At 39.7% G+C, this 22691-nt stretch overlaps 1 protein-coding gene across 3 annotated transcripts in view; it reads left to right on the forward strand.

Moving 5' to 3' along the window:
• The window catches only part of PLB1 (phospholipase B1), a 93575-nt gene that overhangs the window by 12398 nt on the left and 58486 nt on the right, over positions 1–22691 (forward strand). For all 3 annotated transcript variants that reach the window (XM_054063971.1, XM_054063972.1, XM_054063973.1), the window contains 15 exons: positions 1870–1907; positions 3021–3084; positions 3559–3617; positions 4796–4836; positions 5711–5754; positions 6729–6813; positions 7342–7393; positions 8435–8521; positions 9014–9076; positions 10390–10472; positions 13206–13272; positions 13891–13995; positions 15424–15516; positions 21401–21469; positions 22231–22311. In XM_054063971.1, the coding sequence (XP_053919946.1) occupies positions 1870–1907; positions 3021–3084; positions 3559–3617; positions 4796–4836; positions 5711–5754; positions 6729–6813; positions 7342–7393; positions 8435–8521; positions 9014–9076; positions 10390–10472; positions 13206–13272; positions 13891–13995; positions 15424–15516; positions 21401–21469; positions 22231–22311 (1031 nt within the window). The remainder of the gene's footprint in view (positions 1–1869; positions 1908–3020; positions 3085–3558; positions 3618–4795; positions 4837–5710; positions 5755–6728; positions 6814–7341; positions 7394–8434; positions 8522–9013; positions 9077–10389; positions 10473–13205; positions 13273–13890; positions 13996–15423; positions 15517–21400; positions 21470–22230; positions 22312–22691) is intronic.

Genomic DNA, 22691 nt, shown 5'->3' on the forward strand with positions numbered 1-22691 from the left:
GGATTGGGTACATGGTAAAGACATACACAAAATGATAAATTTTGTGGAAACAGGGGAATGACTATTCTTTACAAAAGCAACAAGGAAACAGATCTAATTATTAATAAATAAGAAAGTACTTTTTTCCAACATGTAATTAATGATGAAACATCTTTGGCAGAGGACTTGGCAGGGAAGCCAAAAATGTGAAAGGATTAGAAAAACAAATAGACAAATTCATGGAAAAAAGGTCTCAGAGTTCTTCAACATTAAGTAATTGCTTGCTCAGGGAGGCTGACAGCACAGATATTTGGAAGGATAGAGCATGGAAGTATAACTATTTTCCTTATTTTTTTTCCTCTAAGCATCTGCATTTGGATGTTGTCAGAGTTGGAATCCCAGATAAGGTGGACCTTCAGTCTGACACAGAAAGGCCATTTTTAAACCTTTGAAATATCAAGAGACCATCCTCTACCTGACCATTCCTGTCCCATCCTGCCCCCCTCCTGCTCAGTCCTGAAAACTGGAATTGGAGCGTCTTTCTCCCTCAGTGTAACCTGTGGGTTTATTCTCAAATATAGTTGAAATTACTCTTTAAAATATCAAAGATACTGAATTTCTACAGCAGATTTGTGTGATGCAGATGAGTACCTCATTGTACACACCTCCAATATCTCATAGAACAGAGCTGGGGTTTTGGTTGTCATCTTCAGTAAAGCATCATTTGAAAACATGGATTGAATGAGAACAAATTTTAAATAGAATTTCATGTAACAGGTGGGCAGCAACGGTCTCAGCTTTATACAAAGTACAGTAAAATAATATAAATTTGCAAATAGCTCTTCACTGAAACCCAAGTAGGGGAAAACAAAAAAACCCAAATGCATGGAAGTTGCTGACAGTTGTTGAAGATGGTCTGGTAATGCCCGTCACGAGACGGGGTGAGATGGTCACAGGGAGCAACAGGTGCTTTCTGCCACCATGCTGATCTCTGCGTGCACTGGTACCCATGTCCACAGGGGCTATCCAGAGCCCAGTGCTCAAGCCAGGCATGTCACCTTTTTGCAACGTGAGCACTGCTGGCTGTCCTGTGCCTAAGCACGTATCACCTGCTGGGCTGAATTGGCTCTGTATTTCCTCTGTCTTTGGTGTGGAAAGAAAGGTGTACAAGCAGAAGTTTACAGTAGGACTAAATATTCCAAGATTAACTCCTGGATGTTAAAGGACAGTTCTTCTAACCATAGAAAGACTTGTTATGAGACTTGTTGGATGCTGGTGGCTTCAGTGTGGCAAGCAGGGACAATTTTTTTTGTTTGCTGAAATAGCTACAGGTCTGACTTCTGGCTCCACAGGCTGTTTCATCTGTCAGCACTCTCTACTAAGATGGGCAATTGCAGCTTTTTCTGTGTTGCTATAAAAAATTCACAACAGTGTGATGTTGCTCTCTGAATGTGGAAGATGTAGATTAATGTGAATTGCTCCTTTCTAAGGAGTTCCACCTTGTACGTTACTCGAAATTTGGACAGAATAAGACTACAGCAATACGTGAAGTGTGCTGAAGAAAAAAAAAAAGAGCAGGTAGGAAAGGCCTTTAGAAGATGAGGTTGGTTGAGGAGGTCCACAAGGAGTCCATCACCTGTATGTATGACTTCGTTGTAGTCCAGTAATTTCAACATATCTCACCTGCTTTTAATAACCGAAAGCTTTTTCTAGTATAGCAAAAACTAAGAAAGTACAGGTGGTCATTGGGGTGAGCCTCACTTTTAGAAAGTAGGGTAGAGGAGAAAGCTTGTTCCTCTCAGGATTGTATATGGTTCAGTATATCTAGTCTTCTGAAGTGTTTTTCTAAGGAAAAAAAATAGTACAATTCATTCTTTTAATGTCTTTAAGGTAATGCAGATCATCTGGAAGAACAGAGAAAACTAAAGGTAAAGTATGAGTACAGCTTTTTTTTGCTTTTTTTTTTTCAATAACTATCACAACCTCTCTGGCTGTGTCTTCCTCAGAGGCAGGCAGAAAAAGAAGAAATACAGCTTGGTACTGTAAACCGTTAAATTCTGGAAAGAATAAATGCAAAGCAAATGATTCAGCAATGTGACATTGCAGCTGCAAGATTATAGTACCTAATCAGGAAACAAAGTTTTCTCTGAGCACCATTTGTTATTAGATTGCATGTCCTGTATGTACATCAGTTGTGGTTAGCACTTGTTCCTGGATGCTCTGTTGGTTTTTTTGAAGCACAACATTAAATGCAAAATGTGTGCATCACTGAAGTCCTCCAACTGAGGGAGTGGGGCTGTAGTGGCCATTGACACAATATGGGTTTCACCTTTACATAATAGTGGTGGTCAGCTGGCCAAACATGGTCATAGAGAAAAAGGAAAGCTCTAGCAAAGTCACCCCAGGGGCTTGTCCTTCACCTCTCCTTAAAGTGCCAGATGTCAGGCCATACCAACACTCAGGGTGCAGGAGGGCATTAAATAATGTTCCTAATGGTACTTAGCCGTTTCTCATGCTGCGTGAATAACATCATTTGTGTCCTTGCCTTCATTTTTTTTCCCCACTTTAATTCCTTATATTGCCACATGGAAACTTTGCCAGTTGCCAAGGTCCCGGATCATGCTCTTGATTCATTCTACCTTTTGTGTTGCATATTGGAATTGTAGTTTCTTGTTGAGTATGTTGTGTGCCCCTTGGCTTGACACCTTCCTGATAGAGCACTCACATCTTCCTGTCTGCAGCTATGGATGTAGCAGGTTGTGTTCAGCACATTCGATTATTTGCTCAGGTCCAGTTCTGTGGCAATCAATAAGAAAATTAAGCAACAAATGTACGGTTTTGGAAGAGTGGATTTGAAAATGCAGCTGTCCAGGTCTCTGTTCCCATATATTTCTAGCTGAGATGTAATTGTTCTTTAAAATGATTCTTTCATGAGTAAGGGCTTGGTACTGTGCGAGAATGGAGCCTATATGACCCTTCTTTCCACAAATTTTTTTTGTTAAATCTAATCAATCAACTAAATTTATTTGTTTATGTCAAAGGCTCTAAGAAGCTTCCAGTTTTCATGTGAGCAGGCAATGTTACCTGAGACTCCTTCATCATCAGGTTTGCGTTTAATATTGTCCTTGCTTTCCCTCCCAAAATTATTTGAGAATGGGTTGAGGGAGAAATCAGCTCTTTGAGGGGACATGTATGTGTGGGATGTGAATGAAGTGATGATAAGCTCTATGATCTCTTTAGTTTTTTTGTTCTATTCATAATTTCTTTTCTGCCTTAGTTTCTTCAGCTGCTAATTGAGGATGACACTACTATTGAATTCATTCACAGCAGTGTTCTGTGATCTCTTCTTGCTTGATGGTTGAGAATTTCAGTGCAACTGAGCACACGAAGTATTTACTGAATACCTGAGTCAACCTTCTCATACTCTCTGACTGATTTAAAACTGCCAATTGAAAAGATCAGTGTAGACTTCTCGTGTTTTAATCAATTTTGCTGTGTTTTAGTATACTGATGAATGTAACTTTCTTTCGAGGTTAATGCTTTTTTTTTTTTTAACCTAATTCTTTCCCTTTTCTGCAGTTCATGCTTTGAGGCCAGCTGACATTAAAACAGTTGCTGCAATAGGAAGTTTGCAAAGAGTAAGTACAAGTGGGGCAGTTTTCTGAATGTGACCCATTTCCTCCGTTCGGACTCTGTGATGAGGTGAGGAAGTGAGCTGACGATGTATTTTGGGGTCCCAGGTGGGGTGTTCAGGACTTGAATCTTTCCAAAAGCATCAAAGGCTTCTGGTGAAAAATGACTGGAAATACCTCCTGTTCAGTGTTCCGGTATACCATGAGTCTAAAAATAGCCAGCTGACTTTGTGCAGGAGGAAATGTGATCCCACTGCTCTTGCAGAGAACCTTGATTTCTATTAGAGTGCTTAGATTTTCCAAGCAATGATCATAACAGATTGAATAACTGGAATAAGCAGCTAGGGAAATTCAAACTGGAAAAAAAGCACAATTTTGGTGATCACTATTAGAATAAATTATTGGGAAATGCTGTAGATTTTCCATCCTATTGAAGTGTTTTCCATAGAGACCCGTTTCCTGTCTGGAAGGCAGATGCTCTAGAAGACTCAAAGACGTAATTCTGATGTATAAATGACTGGGTGAAGTTCCCCTGCCTGTTCTAATACATTCAGATTTCAAGGATCCTTGCTTATCTTAATGGTTGGAAGCAAATATCTAAAATAGATTTAGGGCCTAATTAAAAGAATTTAGTCACAATTCTTAGGCTTAAAAGAAGTGTAGGTATGCACACTGGGCAAAAAATTGGCAGCCATTGCAGGGGCTACAACTGCAAAGAAATTGGAGAGATTTATTTTATTATTTATTTATTTGTTTTTATTTATTTTATTTTATTTATTTTTAACAGGCACCATGCTGTCTGAGTGCCATCCATGTAAATTATGTAAATGACTTCAGGTAGTGTGCCTTGTTAAAAAGGAGTAGATCCAGAGAAAATTGGTTTAGGACAGCATTTCATTAGCTGAATTTGAGTTGAAAGAGTCAATTTTTTTTTTTAAGCCATATGTAATAAATTCATTAGTGAAAGCAGTAACAAAGAAACTATTAACCAGACTATGCAAATGTGCTGTAATAAGGAAGCTCTGGAAAATAATTTAAATCTGTAAGTAACTGCAACACGGTGGAGAAGAGTATGTAGAAAACAATGCTATCTATAAGAGGAATGGAATACGGTAGAGGAACAGTGTGTGCAGACGTTGTTCACCCTTTGCTTAGTGTTATCCTTATTGCTTGCTTCTCCACAGACACCAGGGTCTGGTGCAGATCATGAGGATTTACTTAAAAGGTAAAAATGAATTTAGAATTTATGGGCGTCATGATATTAATTTAAATGCTATCACAGTGCAGGAATTAGACCCAAGCAATTCCTACTCTTATTTTCTAGAGAGGTGGAGGAAGCCTATGTAAAATATAAAGGATTTTGAGACACTGGATCCTTCCCAGTCCTTTGTTAACAGAAATTCTTTGTACTTATGCAAAATACAGAAGTGCCTTAGGGCTGCAAAAACCTTGAATAAGAATCATTGCTACATGAGGAATCCTAGGTAGTAAACATCATTATCCACTAGTTAGATACCAGGAAGTAGAGATTTATCAAAGCAAAGAAAGAACCCAGGAGCCATGACACCCTGTCCTCTGTTTGAATGATTCCCAGTGCTTCATGGACAAACCTTGTTCCACTTTCTTCTTTCATGCCACCTTAGCAGATCTAAATCAATGTGTGAACACATGACTAAACCTCGTAGATGCAAGACTGTGTGGCTCTTTTGAGTCATAATATTCCAGATGAGGATTTGGCCCTGCACAGACAAACTTTAAAAGACTACTTTTTTTAAATGGTTGCACAAACATCCACTTTCACTTGTACTTAAGTGCACACAGAGATGTCCCTGCATTGCTTCAACATATGCATAAGCACAATTATTGCAACATAGAGACACACAAAAATTAAGATCCATTACTGTGTTCTTACCCAGCAGTAGCTGATGACATTACAATTTTGGGAAGAGAAAAGCCCTGTTCTTCACTTCAGCAGCTGCAGTGAATAGGCACCCTGAATTGTAGCATAGTTAATAAGAAATCGAGGCTGTGCTGTAATATAACTTTTCTTTGAGAAACAGAATAACAAAAACTTCCTTTTTCATCTTCCCTTCCTATAGGACAGGAAAGAGCCTCCTTGAAGTAAGCGTGGAAACTTTAGCAGGTGTGTCTTGCTGTCACAGTGAAGCTTGAGCAAATTTATTGAATGGCACACTGGCAGGAGCTCCGGTTTTGTGCTGGGCTGCAGAGTGGGTGCAGTAGAAGCACACTGTAGGGGTGTAAAGGAAACCCGAGGGACAGTGACCTTTGGGGACATAACCACAGCCAGGCTGGGTTGTCTGTGCTGGCTTTAAGGAGACTGTCCAAGCAGACCAATAGGGATGAAGCGGTGGTGTGACAAACTGCTGTGAGGAGTCTTACATGCCTAACAGGGATTTTGGGGCTGTTGCTACTACCCATGTCACAGTCCCTGCTGACGTGTGCTTGCTGCCCATGTTAGCCCAGTGAAATGTTGTGTGGATTTGCCTGTCTGGTACTCTTTCCACTAACATGCATTCAGGATTTACACTGAGGCTGCCAGGGATACACCACCAAGTGAATTCATTATCTCTCAGCTGGTTCCAGCTGACTTTGGAGGCAGCCTTGCCTTGCGTGAAGGGTATAAAACCTTCAGGTCCACTGAAATGCTGAGTTGAGTTGTGGATAGCTCCAGGGTCCTGCCCACTAAATCTTCTTTCTAGTGTCTTAATGTTACCTCCATTTTCCTCTGAAAGGGGTTTAAAAACTGGCAACTCCTCAGCGCTTCAAGAAGCTGTCTCTGGTTAGCCCTTCCCAGTAGCTTCATTCTTACACCTGCTTGTATTTAAATCCACCTACATGACTTGTGGCTGACATGAGAGTTGGGTATGGAGGTGTCTGACCTGAGTCTGGAAACTCAAATAGCAGTCCTCCACCTCAGAAGGTGAGGAGCAAAAGCAGCAAGAACACCTGCAGGGGGGTTGGGTGTACCTCTCATGCCTGCCAAGAGATCCTCTTGAAAACATTTCTGGCTGTTTTATTCGTGTTGTGTTTATAGTGAAACTGCAGGGTAGCAGTCCCTTGTATGAAAAAATTGCCTAACCTGTGTATGTCATTCAGCTCTCATTAGCAGTTTTAATCCCTCGGTCCTACACCAATCTCCTCCATCTGCCATAAAGGGAGCGGCAGCAGACAATCAGACCACGTAAGTCTGAGGGACTTTTGGCTGGGTAGTTCATTTACAGCTGGAAAGATGGAAGATTGAAGCCTTTGATGCTGGAGCACTTTACTGGTTGCAGAATATTTTCAATACTGGCAGAGACTGCACAGGCTGCAGAAACTCCTGCCGCTGTGGCTCAATTATCACTTTTCAGAAGCAGGAAGAACAAAGCCCCCTGTGCTCTGAGTACAGGGTCACCTGTCTTAACATCAGTTCTCCATCTTCAGAGCTGCAAAACAAATGTAAGGTCTCAAACAAAATTAGAGATGTACCTACCAACCTGTGTTTGTTGTTTTCATCTAAGTGCACGTGTCTGAAAGTGAGACACTTGAATATGAGATAATAGCCCAAGGCTCTTGTGTAGCACGGACAAGTGTCTAATCTGAACACATTTAGGATAGAAAAGATTAGTTCTGCCTGAAGTCTCAAATGTTTGATTTAATCCTAAAAATCAGCCAAAGCTTTGCCCTTACTGATGCCTTCATAGTTTCTCTTTTCCTTTCTGCTTTTCAGAGGCCTCCTGCATCAAGCTGAAGAAATAGTGAATCTCATGAAAAAGAATCAGGTTTGTTTAAAGCACAGGACAGTTCAGAGACTGGTATTGAAGAAGAAAAGGCGAGCAATGTGATTAAATAATTGAAACAGCACTCAAAAATATCTTCAAAATAGAAAATGCTATTTCTTGATGTTAACAGACTTTGGTCTTTCTGTTGTAAATGAGATTCAGTTCTGTAGCTTCAAAGTACAGAGTTTTGTTCTTGAAAGTATCCTACTTGGTTTATGTTTGTCAGAGTGGCTGAAGATCTTGGTATGGAAACCAGTGTGTTTGTTTTCTACTGGCTAAGGATGTGAGACCTCTGCTAGCTACACTCCATAACTGCCAGTGTTTCTGAGAAGCCAACTCAAAATAATAATTCTTAGCATTTGTTTCTTTGCTTCCCTCTTGGTCTTTTAGGATCATATTTTCAAAAAGGACAGTAATACCTAGATACACTTTGGATGATGTCTGGGGTAGATGCTGGTGAGAGCCTGAATTATCACTCGTGGCTGAGTGCTTTGTAAATCCCATCTTAGAGTTCTATGATTTCGTTTTTCTTCCATAATTAACCCTGAGGCATGTTATTTTGTAAAATGGTTTTGACATAATGGGGAAATGTAATTGTCAAGATGATTCTGCTGTTGCCTGTTTGCTCCACAGGGAGCCAATTTGTACATGGATTTAGTATACATTTTTGTGGAACTGAGTGGATCTAACCAATGTTCTTCAGGATTGGCAAGAACTGCCTATTAGACATGGCACAGCTGAGCAGGGCTCTGGCTCTCAGAATTTTGCTCCAGTCTTCATTCCAGAAAAGTGAACCAATCTCAGCAGTTCAGGAACATTAACCCTGTCAGCAAGCTACAACAGAGATTTCCTTTCTCCTCTGGGGAAAGCTGGGTGGTTTGTCAAATGGAAGTGATGAGGGTGGCCAGGGTTAGGTCATGGATTACTGCTTAGTCTTGCTCATTATAAGCCAAAACAAATCTCGTGAGAAAGGCAAATAGCAAATGGGTCTCTTACCATCCTATTCCTTTCAATATATATGTATTTATTTATTTCTTCCAGATGGTGGACTTCCAAAATGACTGGAAACTGATAACAGTTTTTTTTAGTGCTGAAAACCTGTGCTCTTCTTGTGCCTCCACACAACTGGTAAGCTTTTCATGGGGTTTAGTAGTCAATGCAGGTGGTGAGGACACTTTCCCCAGCTCTCTTCCCTGCCATAGTGAACTAAAGCAGTAGCTGGTTCTGGGGTGTTGGAATGACTTTATCCAGTGATGCAAGCACCTGGCATGCCTGTTTTTTAATTATTATATTTTTAATCTGTAAACATGTACTTAATTTGTGGTCCCAATTCTGATATGCGTAAGTAGAACAGCTCTTTTCTACCTTCAGGTCTAAGATGCTTGTCTTCCCTCTCCCTGTCTTATTTTATATGTCAAATTGTCTGAAGCTATGCAATTAAGTTACAAGACTAGTTCCATGTTTTTTTCAATTGGTGCTGGCTAAGGCTGAATCCAGAATAAAGTGGTCATTGGTAACACTTCAGTACACAGCTCAGCACACAGGGTTTTTGACTTTTGGCAAATAGATAACTTTGTTTTTTTCTGCTAGTTTTGATGGCGTTTCTCATCTCCTTTACAGAGGAACTGTGTATTTGACAACCTGGAAGAACTTAAAGCTGTCTTGGATTTTTTGTATAAAAAAGTAAGATTTATTCATCAACCTTGAATATCTGAATCCTCTGCTGATTTTTTCCAGTCTCCCTTACTGGACTATTGCTTGTGCCACTGTTCAGGTGACTTAGGACACACATCTCATTGACTCCAGCCCGCTGGTTTCATTCATTGTTGATCACTTTTATTCATGCTTTTAAAATGCTGATGCATGCAAACAGAAAAGACAGACAGGTAACCGATTCGTTTTGCAACAAAAACTGATGTACCACTCGGTCTTTGGGTTTTGTAAGGGATTTCTTTAAAAGTAGTAGTACACCAGTCTAGGTCTGAAAGTCACTAATATTTAGCAGAGCTGATTGTGAAAATAACTAATATGTAAACACTAGATGTGTGGAGCTACCTGGGCAGTGTACAGGCTGCTACCTACCTGGTGATGACTTCTATAGACCAGGAAAACACTCATTAAAGATAGGTACAATGGATTTTTTTTTTCTTATTGTGGGTTCATTTTAAGATCTCAGTATTTCTACAGGTTTTCTAGCTGGCTGAGCTAAGAATTACCTGCTTATCTCAGATGGTTTCTGGGAAATGCTCTGCACTTAGTCTTAGTCTACTAATGAGTAGTAGAGTAGATTTGGGTATATTGTTACTAAAGTAGTGTATTAATTGTTTATCTGAGGTATTTCAATAACATCTTCCAAGAATTTTTTTTTGCTGGATTGAAGGCCTAAAGGGCATTTTGAAACTATTACAGTTTGATTGCGTCAGGCCATAACCATTTGTTTTTCTCTGACTGACTTCAACAAAATTTGTTTACAGGTGAATTTCTACCCATACATTCTCTGCAAATTCTCTACACTATTATTTCTAGAATCTGTTTATGTGCACTTGTAAAAGTGAAATATCGTTATGCAAATAGAAAACTGTTTTCTGCTTGGGGGAGAGGTGAGGCAGGATGCACGAGTGCTTATCCTATTATACAAGACATTTCATCCCCAGCTTTGCATTGGTATGTTGCCACAAAAATGGTAGTCCCTAGTTCATTTGAGTTCAATTTAGTTGGCTGGTGGCCACTTTGCTTATGTAAAATGAATTGCTGCATCTCTGCAAGAAATCAGTCACAAGTACTTCATGAACAATGCTTCCTGTTATTCTAGACGGCAGGCATAGGAGTAGGGTTCAGGACAGACCTGGCAAAGGCTTATGTTATTGATTTTGTGCAGGCAGAATCCCAATCCCAAGGTAACACATGTGAAGCCGTAGACATAGTTTACCACGGTTGTCACTTGCTGATCTTTAATCGCAAATATAACATGACTAATTTTCCCTTTATCGCTGCAGGTCCAGAAGGCCTTTGTAAATCTGGTGGATTCTACTGAGCTTGCAACTTCCTGTCTTGCATGCCAGGATTACAATAATGCCAGGTAACAGAAGTTCCTTTAAATTCTGAACACTGCCTGCTGCATGGCATGTATATATATACACACATTAAGGCATGTAGATATGTATACACATGGACTTTATAACTGAGGTAGAGTCTTCTGAAAATTTTTTGTGCCCTTAATACAAAAGTTTGCCCAAAATTTTGTTTCTGATGAGCTCTCTCTGCAAGGCATATTTTTACTATGAAGAGTAGGTGCTTTTAGTCCTGCCATCTTGGATAGCATATGTTTAAATATTTTACACTGTGGTTGTGGTGGATTGACCCTTGCTAGGCAGCCACAGCCTAGCACTCACTTTCCCCTTTACCCACCCCTTAGCAGGGCAGAAAAGAGACTAGGAAGAATGAAAGCAAGGAAACTCCTAGGCTGAGATAAAGGCTGTTTAATAGATGAAAGAAAGAGGGGGGGAAATGAGTTACACAAAGATAATCGCTCACCACCTCTCATGAGTGGAGCAATGTCTAATCAGTCTCCGAGGAACAGCGACCTTGGAAACCAAAACATCCCTCCTTTCTTTGACTTTAGTTTTTATCGCTCAGCATGACATTACATGGTATGGAATATCCCCTCAGCCACTTCAGGTCAGCTGTCCCAGCTGTGTCCATTCACAATCTCTTGCCCACCCGCAGCCTACTCACCAGGTAGGTCAGAGCGGGGGAAAAAGAGAACCTCCATGTTGTCCAAGTGTTCTTCACCAACAGCTGAAGCTTTGGTATGTTATCAATAGTTTTGGCCACAAATCTGAAATATAGCACCATATGGACTGCCATGAAGAGAGTTAACTCCATCCTATCCAGACCCAGTGCTATGACTATGGTCACAGTACTGCACAGTCTACATACCCCCAGCTCTTTAGTCAGTGGTACTTCTGCTTTGCAACACTTGAACCAAAAACTCTGAAGGCTCCTTAAAAGTTTAATCTTCTAGAGATCAATGTTCACAAAAGGAATAACTTGTCTATAGGATGTTGTTAGGCTACATGAAAGCTACTACTCAGGCTTAGGATACAGTAGGATGAAGAATATCCAACTTGTCAGTTTCTTATGGTAACTGCATGCCTAGATGCTTTCATCCATATCCTTTTCTCATTACCTTGTAAAAAAAAGTGTGAGTAACTGTGTCCTAATTTAGTATGAAGTAGGAGTTCACACATGGACAGTTATGATGGAGCGCTTTACAGCTGATGAGACTACGCTCCATCTTACTCCACAGTAATTTTTTTCCTGTGCCTGTGGCATAAGACACCGTGAGTACTAATATAGTCATCTTGAAGTGTTTCACAAGCCTTGCATGTATACAACTCGGGAGACATTCCATCAGTCATGCAACCAGTCTGGCTGCTGCGTAACCACATTCTTAACAAGAAGTATAATCAGAAGAGAAGCTTTCCTTGTCAGAAGTACTTGCATGGAGCATTCTAGCTTATTTCTCTGCACAAGTGCTAAGGGAAAAAAATAAGAGATAGGTAGATGAAAGGTGGAAAAGATGGATTTAGGATTATGGGCCTTACCATATACTGAAGGCCTTAAAAAATAAAATTAAATACATGTAATTTTTTTCTGCTCTAAGGAATTTTTAGATTTCCTTTTCTACTTCAGGCAATTTGTTTTCTCATTGTCAGCATGCTGTTGTAGCTGTGTTTGTCTAGTTGAACAGTTCCACCACTCTGGAAGCTTTTTGCTTTGGTAAAATCCTGGGTTCCTGTCAGCCTCGAGCCCAGATCATATCACTGATAAGGGTCTTGTCATTTGGCTACCAAGTCCTTAATAGTTTCTTACTAACTGTAAATGTCGTTTGCAGTAAAGATACTGTGTGAACCACAATGCACGTTTTAGGCATACCACTCTCTTCATGGACGGGATGAGTTTCTTTTGTTAGGCTTGGGAAAGATTCTGGTTCTGAGTTCATATTTCTTTCATTCGCCAGCAGTAATAAAAACACTTTACAGAAAGCTCCCGTTTTATGGGTTTGGCGAGAGTTCTGTGAAAAGGAGAACGAGTCTGATCCTGACAGGTACTTGTTGCTTTTATGTGCAAACCTCACAAAAACAATTCTCAGACTGCAGTCTATCCAGGCATTTTCAACTAAGTATATCTTTGCTAGAACCAGACTGATATTAAATATATCTTGCATTGTTCCTGTCTACAGTCTTGGGAGAAAATGCGAGTTCTCCAGCTAGCTACAGAAATATGCAGTATGCACATCTCACCTTGCAGGTCAGAAACTTGGCTGAGATCAGCTAGCTGCTTGGCAGTACCCAGCCATCCCTTGGCATATATACAACATTGAGCTTCCATCTGCATTTCTCTACGAAGGTCTTGTTGCCAAATTCTAAGCCAGAAGTTCCTGTGGAAGTATTCCAAATGTGTTCAATTTTCCTACGTGACTATAGGGAGAGAATTGTTTGAAAAGTAGTGCAGCTACTATTTTAAGCTTGAGCATGTTTCTAGCTTGAGACCTTGTGCTAGTCCAAGTCTGGCATATTTATCATCTGAATAGGCTTTCAAATCAAGAAACAATCCAAAGGTCTGGACATGGAAATATACATCATTCTATGATTATATAAAAAATTAGAGTATTTCATGTATCTTTCTCAATATATGCAGTAACTTAATCTTTAATATGTACTTGTCAGTGACTTAAAAGGGTTCATGCTAGCTGTCTTATTTATTGAAAGTTCGTGATGTCTTTTATGTATCTTATTCTTTTCTGCAGGAATCAGTGCGATTGTGTTGGTGAACGCTCCACAGTGGATGACAATATATTGAGGTGGTCCTATCGGGTATGGCATCTATTGTGTTGCTTGGCTGTCTTATTGCTAGACGTGTCTATCCTTTTTTCATATTGAACCAAAGTGAGGAGTTAAGGGAGGAATAGCAATAAGGAAGTTGAGTAACATGCCCTTTTGCTGCATATCCACAGCAGTCCTGACTTAATTTCTGAGTGATCCTAGTATCTTTTTACGTTTCTAGTGACTATGTAGCTTTTGGCAACCTAGGATTTGCCGTGTCCCATCAGAGAAATGATCCATCTTGTTCAGTAACCTGAAGCGTGATTTAGAAAAGGGAAACTATCTGCTAAGGCAAAGACAGTTGTGCTGGAATTCCTTTTAAAAATCACAGGGAGCCAATAAGCATGACACTTCATTGCCTCACTAAGCTTGGTGCTTTTTCAAAGAAAATTATGGTAAATTAGTGTAGCTTTTTCATAGCTACCAGGAGTTTCCAGTTATTGCATAAGATTTCACTAAATTACTGTCATTGTCTGAATTACAGGATTTTATTATTGTGGTTTATAAGGGACAGGGATAATCTTACTTCACTTTAAGCCCTGATGAATTGCACATGTATTACACTGTCTGTCTGATAATACTTATCTGATTAAATGGTTGTCTATTCAGAATGCTTGGGAAAAACTGCTGAAGTCTGGGAGATATGATCAAAAGGACGACTTCACTGTTGTTCTTCAGCCTACTCTCCAAGAAAGAAATTTGCTGCTCAGACCGGTGAGTAAACTCAAGTTGCTGAGTTCTTTCTGTACTGTATCTGCTGAGATGGAGTGTGATATTCAGCTGGCTCTTTCCTGTCTAGGCTGTGTAATGCCAGAAGACAAGGGGAACCAGGCATGTGCAGAACACACCCGAGGATCAGACAATATCAAGTTGTGGTGCTTTTGTAGATTAGGTCATGAATAACTGGAAAAACTCAGTGCTGCTAAATTTCCCATATTATCAAGTCTTGCATCCCTGTTATGCTTGTGTGTGTTTGGAAACAAAGTCACAAAAAGGGCAACAAAAAATATTTAATAATGAATGGGGGGAAAAATATAAAGATTTTGTAAACTCTGTTGAAAAGTACGGTTACCTCACTACAATGACAGCAATGCAGTCTGGGAACCTGGGAATGAATTCTGTCCAGATTTTGTATTTGTTACAGCCAGTGGGGAATGAATACAGATAGGGTTGCCTAGGATGCCAGAGGCGATTTTGCCACAGGTGATCTATAATGAGAAGCCTAAAGGACAAGGTTACCTGGGGCAATGAGCGGGAAAAATATTACTTACTAGATACTGGTTTACTTGGAGCAAGGTATCAAAGTCCAACACACAATTCTAGGTAGTTAATTGTAAAATAGGTTGGTGTCAGTCATGGTCTGGCTCCTGAGCATCATAACTGTTCCTTGAATCTGTGGTAGGTTCCATTTTCCCCCTCAGCTTAGTATCAGAATAAATATATTTGTCTTCCAGGTTGGTTGGGGTCTACTGTGTTGCAAAACCTCCTTTTGCAGTTTGGTCTTCCTATGCCAGGCTTGCTTTGTTGATGGTTGGCCCATATGCAAATGGCAGACTTCTAACTTTAATGACATAGCTTTTCCTCTTAGTAAATTTCTCTGTTATTGTCTTATATGCCGTCTTATGTCATAGATGGATTCTTTATTTCTTCTGGTTTGTGGCATACCTGCAGGCCACCATCTGCAATCTTCCAAACTCTTCCAAGAGTCACTATAATTTAAAATTAAACATGCTATCATAAGACACTTCTTAAATGTGTATATTTGCTAGAAGTAGTATTGTCTATTTCAAATCATTCATGTGATCACATCTGCACATTTCCCTGATCTGCTGTACATTGCTGTTGTGATTGGGCTTTGCTGTTGCTCTGGTCGTCTTATCCTGTTGATGCATGGTCCTTCATTGCTATCTTACAGCAGTAGGTACAGCCGTTACTTGGAAGAAGTTCAACACATCTGTTCTGTGTTGGCACACCAACAATAACTGAGTTCAGCTACAAGTAGCTTAACGAGAGTACCAGAGCTTGGTATTCTTGTAGATATGAATGTTATTTTACAGAATGAGACTTTTCTTTTTGTGGCTGATTGTCTTATCTTTTCATACTTTAAGTGTTTTCTTGTTCTCAAAATTCTTTCCCTTTCAGGTTAGAGATGGTTTCATTGCCACATCAGAGACACAAGTGAAAACTCTGGAAGAATATTATACTTTCATGGCTGTGGCCCTCTGGAACAACATGGTGAGCAGTACCACAGGCATTGTTGTTTACTATCAAAGGCTATTTAGAAAGGTTTCCGAAGTAGCCATTTGGAAAGTCTCAAGGAGTGAGCAAGCTGTGACAGACCCTTCTTCTGCTAGTCTCACTTCTGTGACAGAGTGGCACAGTAACAACTAAGGCTCATCCCAATCTGAGTTTATAGCAGTTACACTATTCTGTCTCCTCTATCCTGTATCAATCTCCCTCTTTACTAATGTGTCTCAAAGTTGTTTCCTCCTAAACCATCATCCTTCTGCTACTGTTCATGCTGAAAAGGTGGTAGACAGCCTCGAGGAGCTCTTATTTACCTCCTCAAGTGTTGAACGTCCTGCACAGTTGAAAAAAGCCCACAACCAGTGCCTCCTCATGGGAGGAAGAAGGTGGCTGACAGAAACATGGACCCTCCAACCCACTTGAGCTTGAACATGATGAGATGTTCTGTAGGAGGCTGTTTCCTTCTGCAGATTTGAGCTGCTGACACGTGGCATTTATGTGTGGATGCATATATAGCTAAAAGGGTTTGCATGTTAAAATTGGTAACAGGGGCAAGTGAATAAATGGAAGTTGCTTTCCTGTATGAGTGAGACAAAAAAACTGGCACGTGGTTTTGGACTCACCAAAGCAAAGCAGGATATTACCTTTAGTGTGTATTATATTTGGATATGCCCTGTTATCAGTGGTTTTGGATTAAATGTTGATTTTACTATTTCTTCTGCCTTGGAAACTTCCAAAATTTTCTGTTCCTAATGACAGTCTTATAACACATATAATATATTTTTTTAAAAATAAAAAGCATTTGCAGTGACCAATTAAGTTGAAGAGAAAATACTTATTTTTTTTTGCTTATTTTGCAGTCCACATGTTAATAAGATTTTCATTTGAGAGGACCTACTGTTCGTGTCTGTCCACATTATCCTAAGCATGGAGGAAAAAAGGTCCATAATGAAACTGCCTTTTATTAAACCACATTTAAAAATAAATTCATGCAGATTGGCATGTTCTTCTTTCATTTTATGCTAATTCTGGCAGTAGAAATGCTGTTGTAGCCCTGATCATTTAAAGAAGTAGGATTTGCAGGAAGAGGCTTTAATTCAACCAGATGATATAGCTGGAAAAATCCTAGAGTCACTCTAATAAAAGATGTTACCTTCTAGTTAAATTTAATAGAACTTTAGTTAGTAGGAGCCAAAGAGATAAAAATTGATCATCTGTTGAAGCTCTAACCTTGGATCCAATTTGCTGCATCCAGTTATCTCCTTTGTTGTTATCTGTGACATTTCTCATGATGATGTCAAAGTTCCTACCTCAGATCTATCGTAAAATAGATGGCATGATAGAATGCATGATAAGATTCTTCTATATCATTGTTTCACCTTGGCATCACTAGGCAATTAGTTTCATTAGTTGAACAAGCAAAGCATACACCAAAAGACAGATTCTTGAAGTATGCATTTAACGTTCTCTCTGTTTCTGGCAGTTCTCTGTAAAGAAACTGAGTGAGTGGCTTTAACTGCCTATGTCTCAGTGTCACCATCAGTGTTGAAGGTGCTTTACCGAAATCATGCAATTACCATCGCTTAAACATGATATGTAAGACACCAGAAAGCTGTGGCATATCCTCAGCTATTAACCGTTACAAATATTGAAGCTGGATGGGAGCAGGCCACACAAAGTATGAACATCCAATTTGCTGTGAAGAGAAGCCCTTTACATCTGCTTGGCATAGTTTTTCAACGAGCAGATTTTGAAATGAAATGCTGAATATTCTTTAGACTAATACAGAAATTGAATGCTTAGACTAGAGAGGAACCAGTGTCACCAGTTTACCAGCCTATTTTGTGCCAACTGAACCAAGCTCGTCAGAATGTAAGATCCATCTAACTGCCTAAACTAATGTGTTTTCTAGGGCTTATTGGTTGAAAACTGACCTCCAGGTTTGAGTAATACACTTAATTTTTATCTGATCCTGCAATTAACAGGGTTCATGTGTTTCTAATGGGCTTCACTTTAATTTTTTCCAAGTCTAAACTATAGGTTTTTTTCCCTGTGGTTTCTTACTGTCTCACTTTTCAGATTTCAACTTATGCAAAATGCCAATACTACACAGCTTGAATAGTTTTTACAAGAAGCTGGGATAGTAACATCCCCATTCTGAAACAAGTATATTGCCTCATCTAAACCCAGGCTCTGTAGAAGGAGATTTCTCTTCTGAAATTTAATAACTCGTGCAAACATACTCGGTTAACCCTGCTCTGATTTCCCTTTCCTGCCCTTTCAAATTCTTACACTTAGTTTGCAACAAATCCTTTTATCCCTTCAGAGGATTTTTTTTTCTTTAAAGCTTCTGCCAGCAGAAGAGTCTTCCTTTTTACCTCTGTTTCATTTTGCTGTCTGTTTCCACCTTTTCTGCACAGACTTTATTTTACCTCCTGGTGTCTGTCCTTGAGCATTCCATTCTTTGACGTGTTACTCTGTTCTTGTCACTTTAACTGCTGGGAGCATTTTGTGAAAACGTTTTTTCACATAGAGTTGAAAAACTATAAGCAAAATGAAATGTGACTTTTAAGGATGACTATGTTAGGGACAGTTACCCAGTCTCGGGCAATGAGACTGCTAGGGGGCCAGCAGAACAAGGGAATTGTCATAAAGGGGACAAATACGAGCTTTGTCTTTTTTTTTTTGGTGTTTTTTCCTCAATGTGAGGTGGTTCTTCTAGCAAGGAGACAGCCAAGGTGATCTGGAGGAAAAGCAAAATGTGTCAAAACCACATCTTGATACCGGCTTGAAGAGACACTACAGGAATGATAGTATTTCCTTCACAACTCCTTTCCCCCTGTTTTTCTGCTTCATCTTTGATTTAGTGGAATTTTCTTAGTGTGGCTGGCAATCAGCAGAAAGGCACCTCTCTGGGCAGGTTTCTTGTCTGCCTGTGATGGTATTCTACTGTGATGTAAAAGTAGGTGATATGAAAGATGCTTTCAGTGTAAGGCAGGTGCTGGCAGGTGTCCTTGTCTAGTAAAAGTCACTCCAGTTATACTGGGAAGTCAGATAATGGTTTGTGCTGACTGCTTTAAAAAACAAACAAACCAACTCACAATGCAGTATTGGGAACTGACAGGAAATCGAGATCATGACTTGTTGAGCAGCAAACGCAGCAGAATGAGGAGGTGCCTGAGAACTGCAGTTTCTCTCCTCCCACTGTCTGGCAGGCTGCCTTTTCCTTGTTTTGAGGCTTAGTACCAACCTCTTTCTTGGAATCATTACCTGCTTATTGGCCAAAGGGCAAAACCTTGAAAATCTAGTGGCAATTGGCAGTTGAATGCACTTCAACTGGCTGAGAAGAAGCTGAGCTAGCAGATGCTAAGGACTTGTCCTAGGCATGGCTGGATATTTTATGAAAACATTTCTAGCTGTCTAGAAGTAATGCAATTTGTACACTAAGCACATCAGAGAATAGTCAACAAATTACATTGGGTAACTAGAAAAAGCTGAGAGAGGTTGGTTGTTTACTTGGACGGCTTTGATGTTTACCACAGAGAGCCGATTTATTAATTTTGGCAAATGCCTACAGTTTTGCCTCTGGAAATATATTTGGGGGCAAAACTCCTTTCATGTGTGTGAAGAAATTAGACAAGAAGCTCTTGTTTTTGTCATTCTTCTGTGTCATAGAAAATGTCACAGAAAACCTATCCTGCAAACAAGAGAGAAACTGAAACCAGACAAGAACCCAAAAGGGAACAGCACTGTCAGGAGGCTGCCTGTGCCTTTCTTCTGCAGTCAGGGCTTTACACTGACCTGAGAGACTGCTGCATTCCAGGACCAGACCTGCACACTAACCAGTGATAGATGTGCTAGAATTTTGGAGGAGGCTTTGGCTGACCATAATACAGACTTGGTACTCAATTTCCTGACCAGGGCCTCGCAGCTCTGCTGTGTGGGAATTGTCGGTCTTTGCTGGAAGAACAGCATCTCTGAGCCATCTGGAATGAATTGCCTCCTGGAGAAATTTGTTCTCATCACCCAGCTCCCAAAACATATGAGTGTCTAATACTTGTTTGAAATTCATTCCTAGCTAAGAAATACCACTGTTGTCCCATGGTCTGTTGGATCACTCTGTGCTGGAAGAAGAATATTTTCTTTTAATAACATCGTTAAATGTCTAGGTTATTTTGTCCTAGGAGCATGGGAATGGACCAGCTCCCAATGTATCTTTTCTCTGAGCTTCATTATTTTGTGTTTCAGGGATGTTCCTTTTATTCCTCTCTCTCGCTCAAAAAAAAAGCAGAGACTGTTTCTTCAAATGCTTCTTTGAAAGAATATTTTGGTCGGTAAACTTTGTCCCTGTTTCTCGGAATGTTTCCATTATTTTCATTGATGGAACAAGCAAAATAGACCATAACATTCCTGCCCAGATGATGTTAAGCCTATTATTGCTGTATTTTCCAGTCCCTTCAATTCTGTTTCTTGTGTAATGTATGTTTCTTATGTAGTGGCGCACACTGAGGAGATATTCATTGATGAATCTAAACCAGTGGCCACCTCGTCTGGGTGTCATTGCAGTTTAATTAGTACACAGCAAAGTGCCTGAACAGGTGAAGTGAGTGTGGTATTTACCACTTTGTGCTGTCAGCATTGAGTTTTGAATAATTCTATATTTTTCATTAAGAACAATACCTTCTCCATATTGTTAGAAAAGGCCAGCGAATATAAATATTATCAAGTCTCTCTGCAGAACTGGAGCGTGCCTTTTAATGTTGTCAAACGTGTATGAAAATGTAGATAAGGAAACCGTTCTGGAAGGTGGGATAAATTACTAAGATTTTTGTTGCAGAGCTACAGCTACCAGAGGATTGGTGTGTGACATTAATGTGTTATGTTCCATGTTTCTGACTTTGCTGCAAAATTAATTCATGGTAGAGAGAGCACATAAAAATAGTATCCATAGAATATCCATAGAAATAGTATCCATAGAAAAAAATTAATGCAACATGGAAGATTTTTAGTTTTTCATTTGTATTAGAGATTTTGTACTTTCTGCTTCTGAGGTGAAGCAACACGGACTCACCCAAGCCTTCAGCGTACCATTTGAGTCAAGCTGCATTTTCCAGGGAGTTTCAGTAATACCATTTGTGCTTCAAAGTTTCTATCTACTCACAGCTGCTTTTTCATTCCACACAAAAGCCTCTATGTTTCTTATACTTTTATATGAAAACTATAAACTGTAAACTCCCAAGCATGCATTTCTGAAGTGTTTGTGAGCACAGTTTCACAGCATGGGAGGAGACAAAAAAATGTGTGGATGAGGCCTGGGAGGATGGACAGACTGCTGCAAGTTGTTGTTACAGTGGAGCTTTGGCAATCCACCCTTTGCTTTCTCATACCCAGCCCAGTTGGGAAGTAAAACTGGCTTGCAAATTGCAGTAAAGTTTAAATTGCATATTTTATGGTGAGGAAAGCTGTTCATGAGGGTGGTCTAAGCTATGGTTTTCTAGAGAATATCTACAGTTACTGTGGTTGATCTGGTAAATAGCAAGCAGTTGAATGCTCTGGTATGAGATTAGTGCCTTATGGGAAAAACACTTACAGGGTCGATGTTCCCAAGAGTGGAATTAATGTGTGGATGATTGTTTTAACGATGATGGGATGACAGTCTGATCATGTGACAGACCTTGTTTTCAGTTCCTTGCTTTTCTCAGTATACGTGTGGTATATATAGATGAATATTTAAAAAATTGTTTTGCTTGTGATAAATGTATATATGGACATGATGGAAAACTCTAGGCACTAGAGCCTTTGAGTTGCTCCTGTGCTTCCTTCCCTCCCCCGTACAGGAGGTGTACAATTTCTCTGTCCTATCCCTTTCCAGATGGAGCCATTTGGACAGAAGCAGCCTTATGATTTCACAGAAGTGCTTCGTGTCCAGTGTCCATCTCAGGTAAAACAGTTTTCAAATATTATTGTCTTCCGAAGTTCTTGGGGATGTGCACTTACTCTAGATGCTGCACTGATAAAAATTCAATGTTCTTCGAGTTCATTGGCACAATGAACTCTATTTTATAAAGAGGAAACTCAGAAAATGAGAAGTTTTGACAAAATTTAGTTAAAACATCTTACTGTGTCAGCAATGTTTTTTTTATTCAAGATATAGCTAGCTAATCTGAGTTTATTAATTGCAGTTATCAGGGGTGCTTTAGCAGTTTTGAAATCTGTGTCAGCAATAAACGAATACATAAATTTTATGCAATTTATCTTTTCTGTGATTTCATTGCACTGTGAGTAACTATTATAGTCCCTGAAGCTGTCAGTAGGCCAGTAGTATCTTCAGGGTCTGATCATCTTTGGCTCAAAGAACAGGTTCTTCAATGTTTTTGCATTTAAGCTCTGGCTTCAATAATTTGATAGTGATAAAACATTACTGGCATCCAAAAGCTTCACTGAAATGCAATTAAAGCATCAAAGAAATTGAATCATGTATTTCCTTTGATGTTAGGTTTAAGGCAGGAAGTGGTACTGTGCTGAGAGCATACAAGGGCTTAATTTTCAGGTCTAACCTGGTTTACTTCACTAGTGCAATGTTTGTTCAAAGATTCATATGGTAAAGATTTTTTTCCTTAGGGAAATCTAGCTGGAAGACTTTAATAATCAGCTGACTATGTTTCCACTAGCACCGGTAAACACACTTTCTTCGCTCTGCAGGAGAATCCGTATTTGTTCACATATAGAAATAGTAACTACTCGTCTTTCCCAGAGACAACAAACACCAAAGACACATCTCAGGTAGGGAGTGGGAGTCACGGACTGAATGGGGAGTGAGGCAGGTGGGTGAGAGTATGTTGTAGCCTAATTAAACAATGCTACCTGGGAAAACTAAATACAAAGCCTCAGCTCTTTATTTCCATGTGTAACAAAATAGTCAGAGGCCTAATAGCACATTTTCTGCTTGGTAGATTTTGTGGAGTTGGATTTTAGGTAGATGTGTTCAGCCAGCCTGAAGTAAATGTTGCCTTCACTGTTAAGAACCTTTTTAAAATACATGGATAACAATATGAATATCCCTGGAACAAGAACACAGTGAAAATGGGGCCATTTAGCCCTACTGTGGAGGAAACTAGATCAGATCAGCATGACACCACTGTGTGGGTCTGATTTAATTTCAT

Source organism: Cuculus canorus, chromosome 3 (assembly GCF_017976375.1).
Source record: "Cuculus canorus isolate bCucCan1 chromosome 3, bCucCan1.pri, whole genome shotgun sequence".
Classification (NCBI taxonomy): domain Eukaryota; kingdom Metazoa; phylum Chordata; class Aves; order Cuculiformes; family Cuculidae; genus Cuculus; species Cuculus canorus.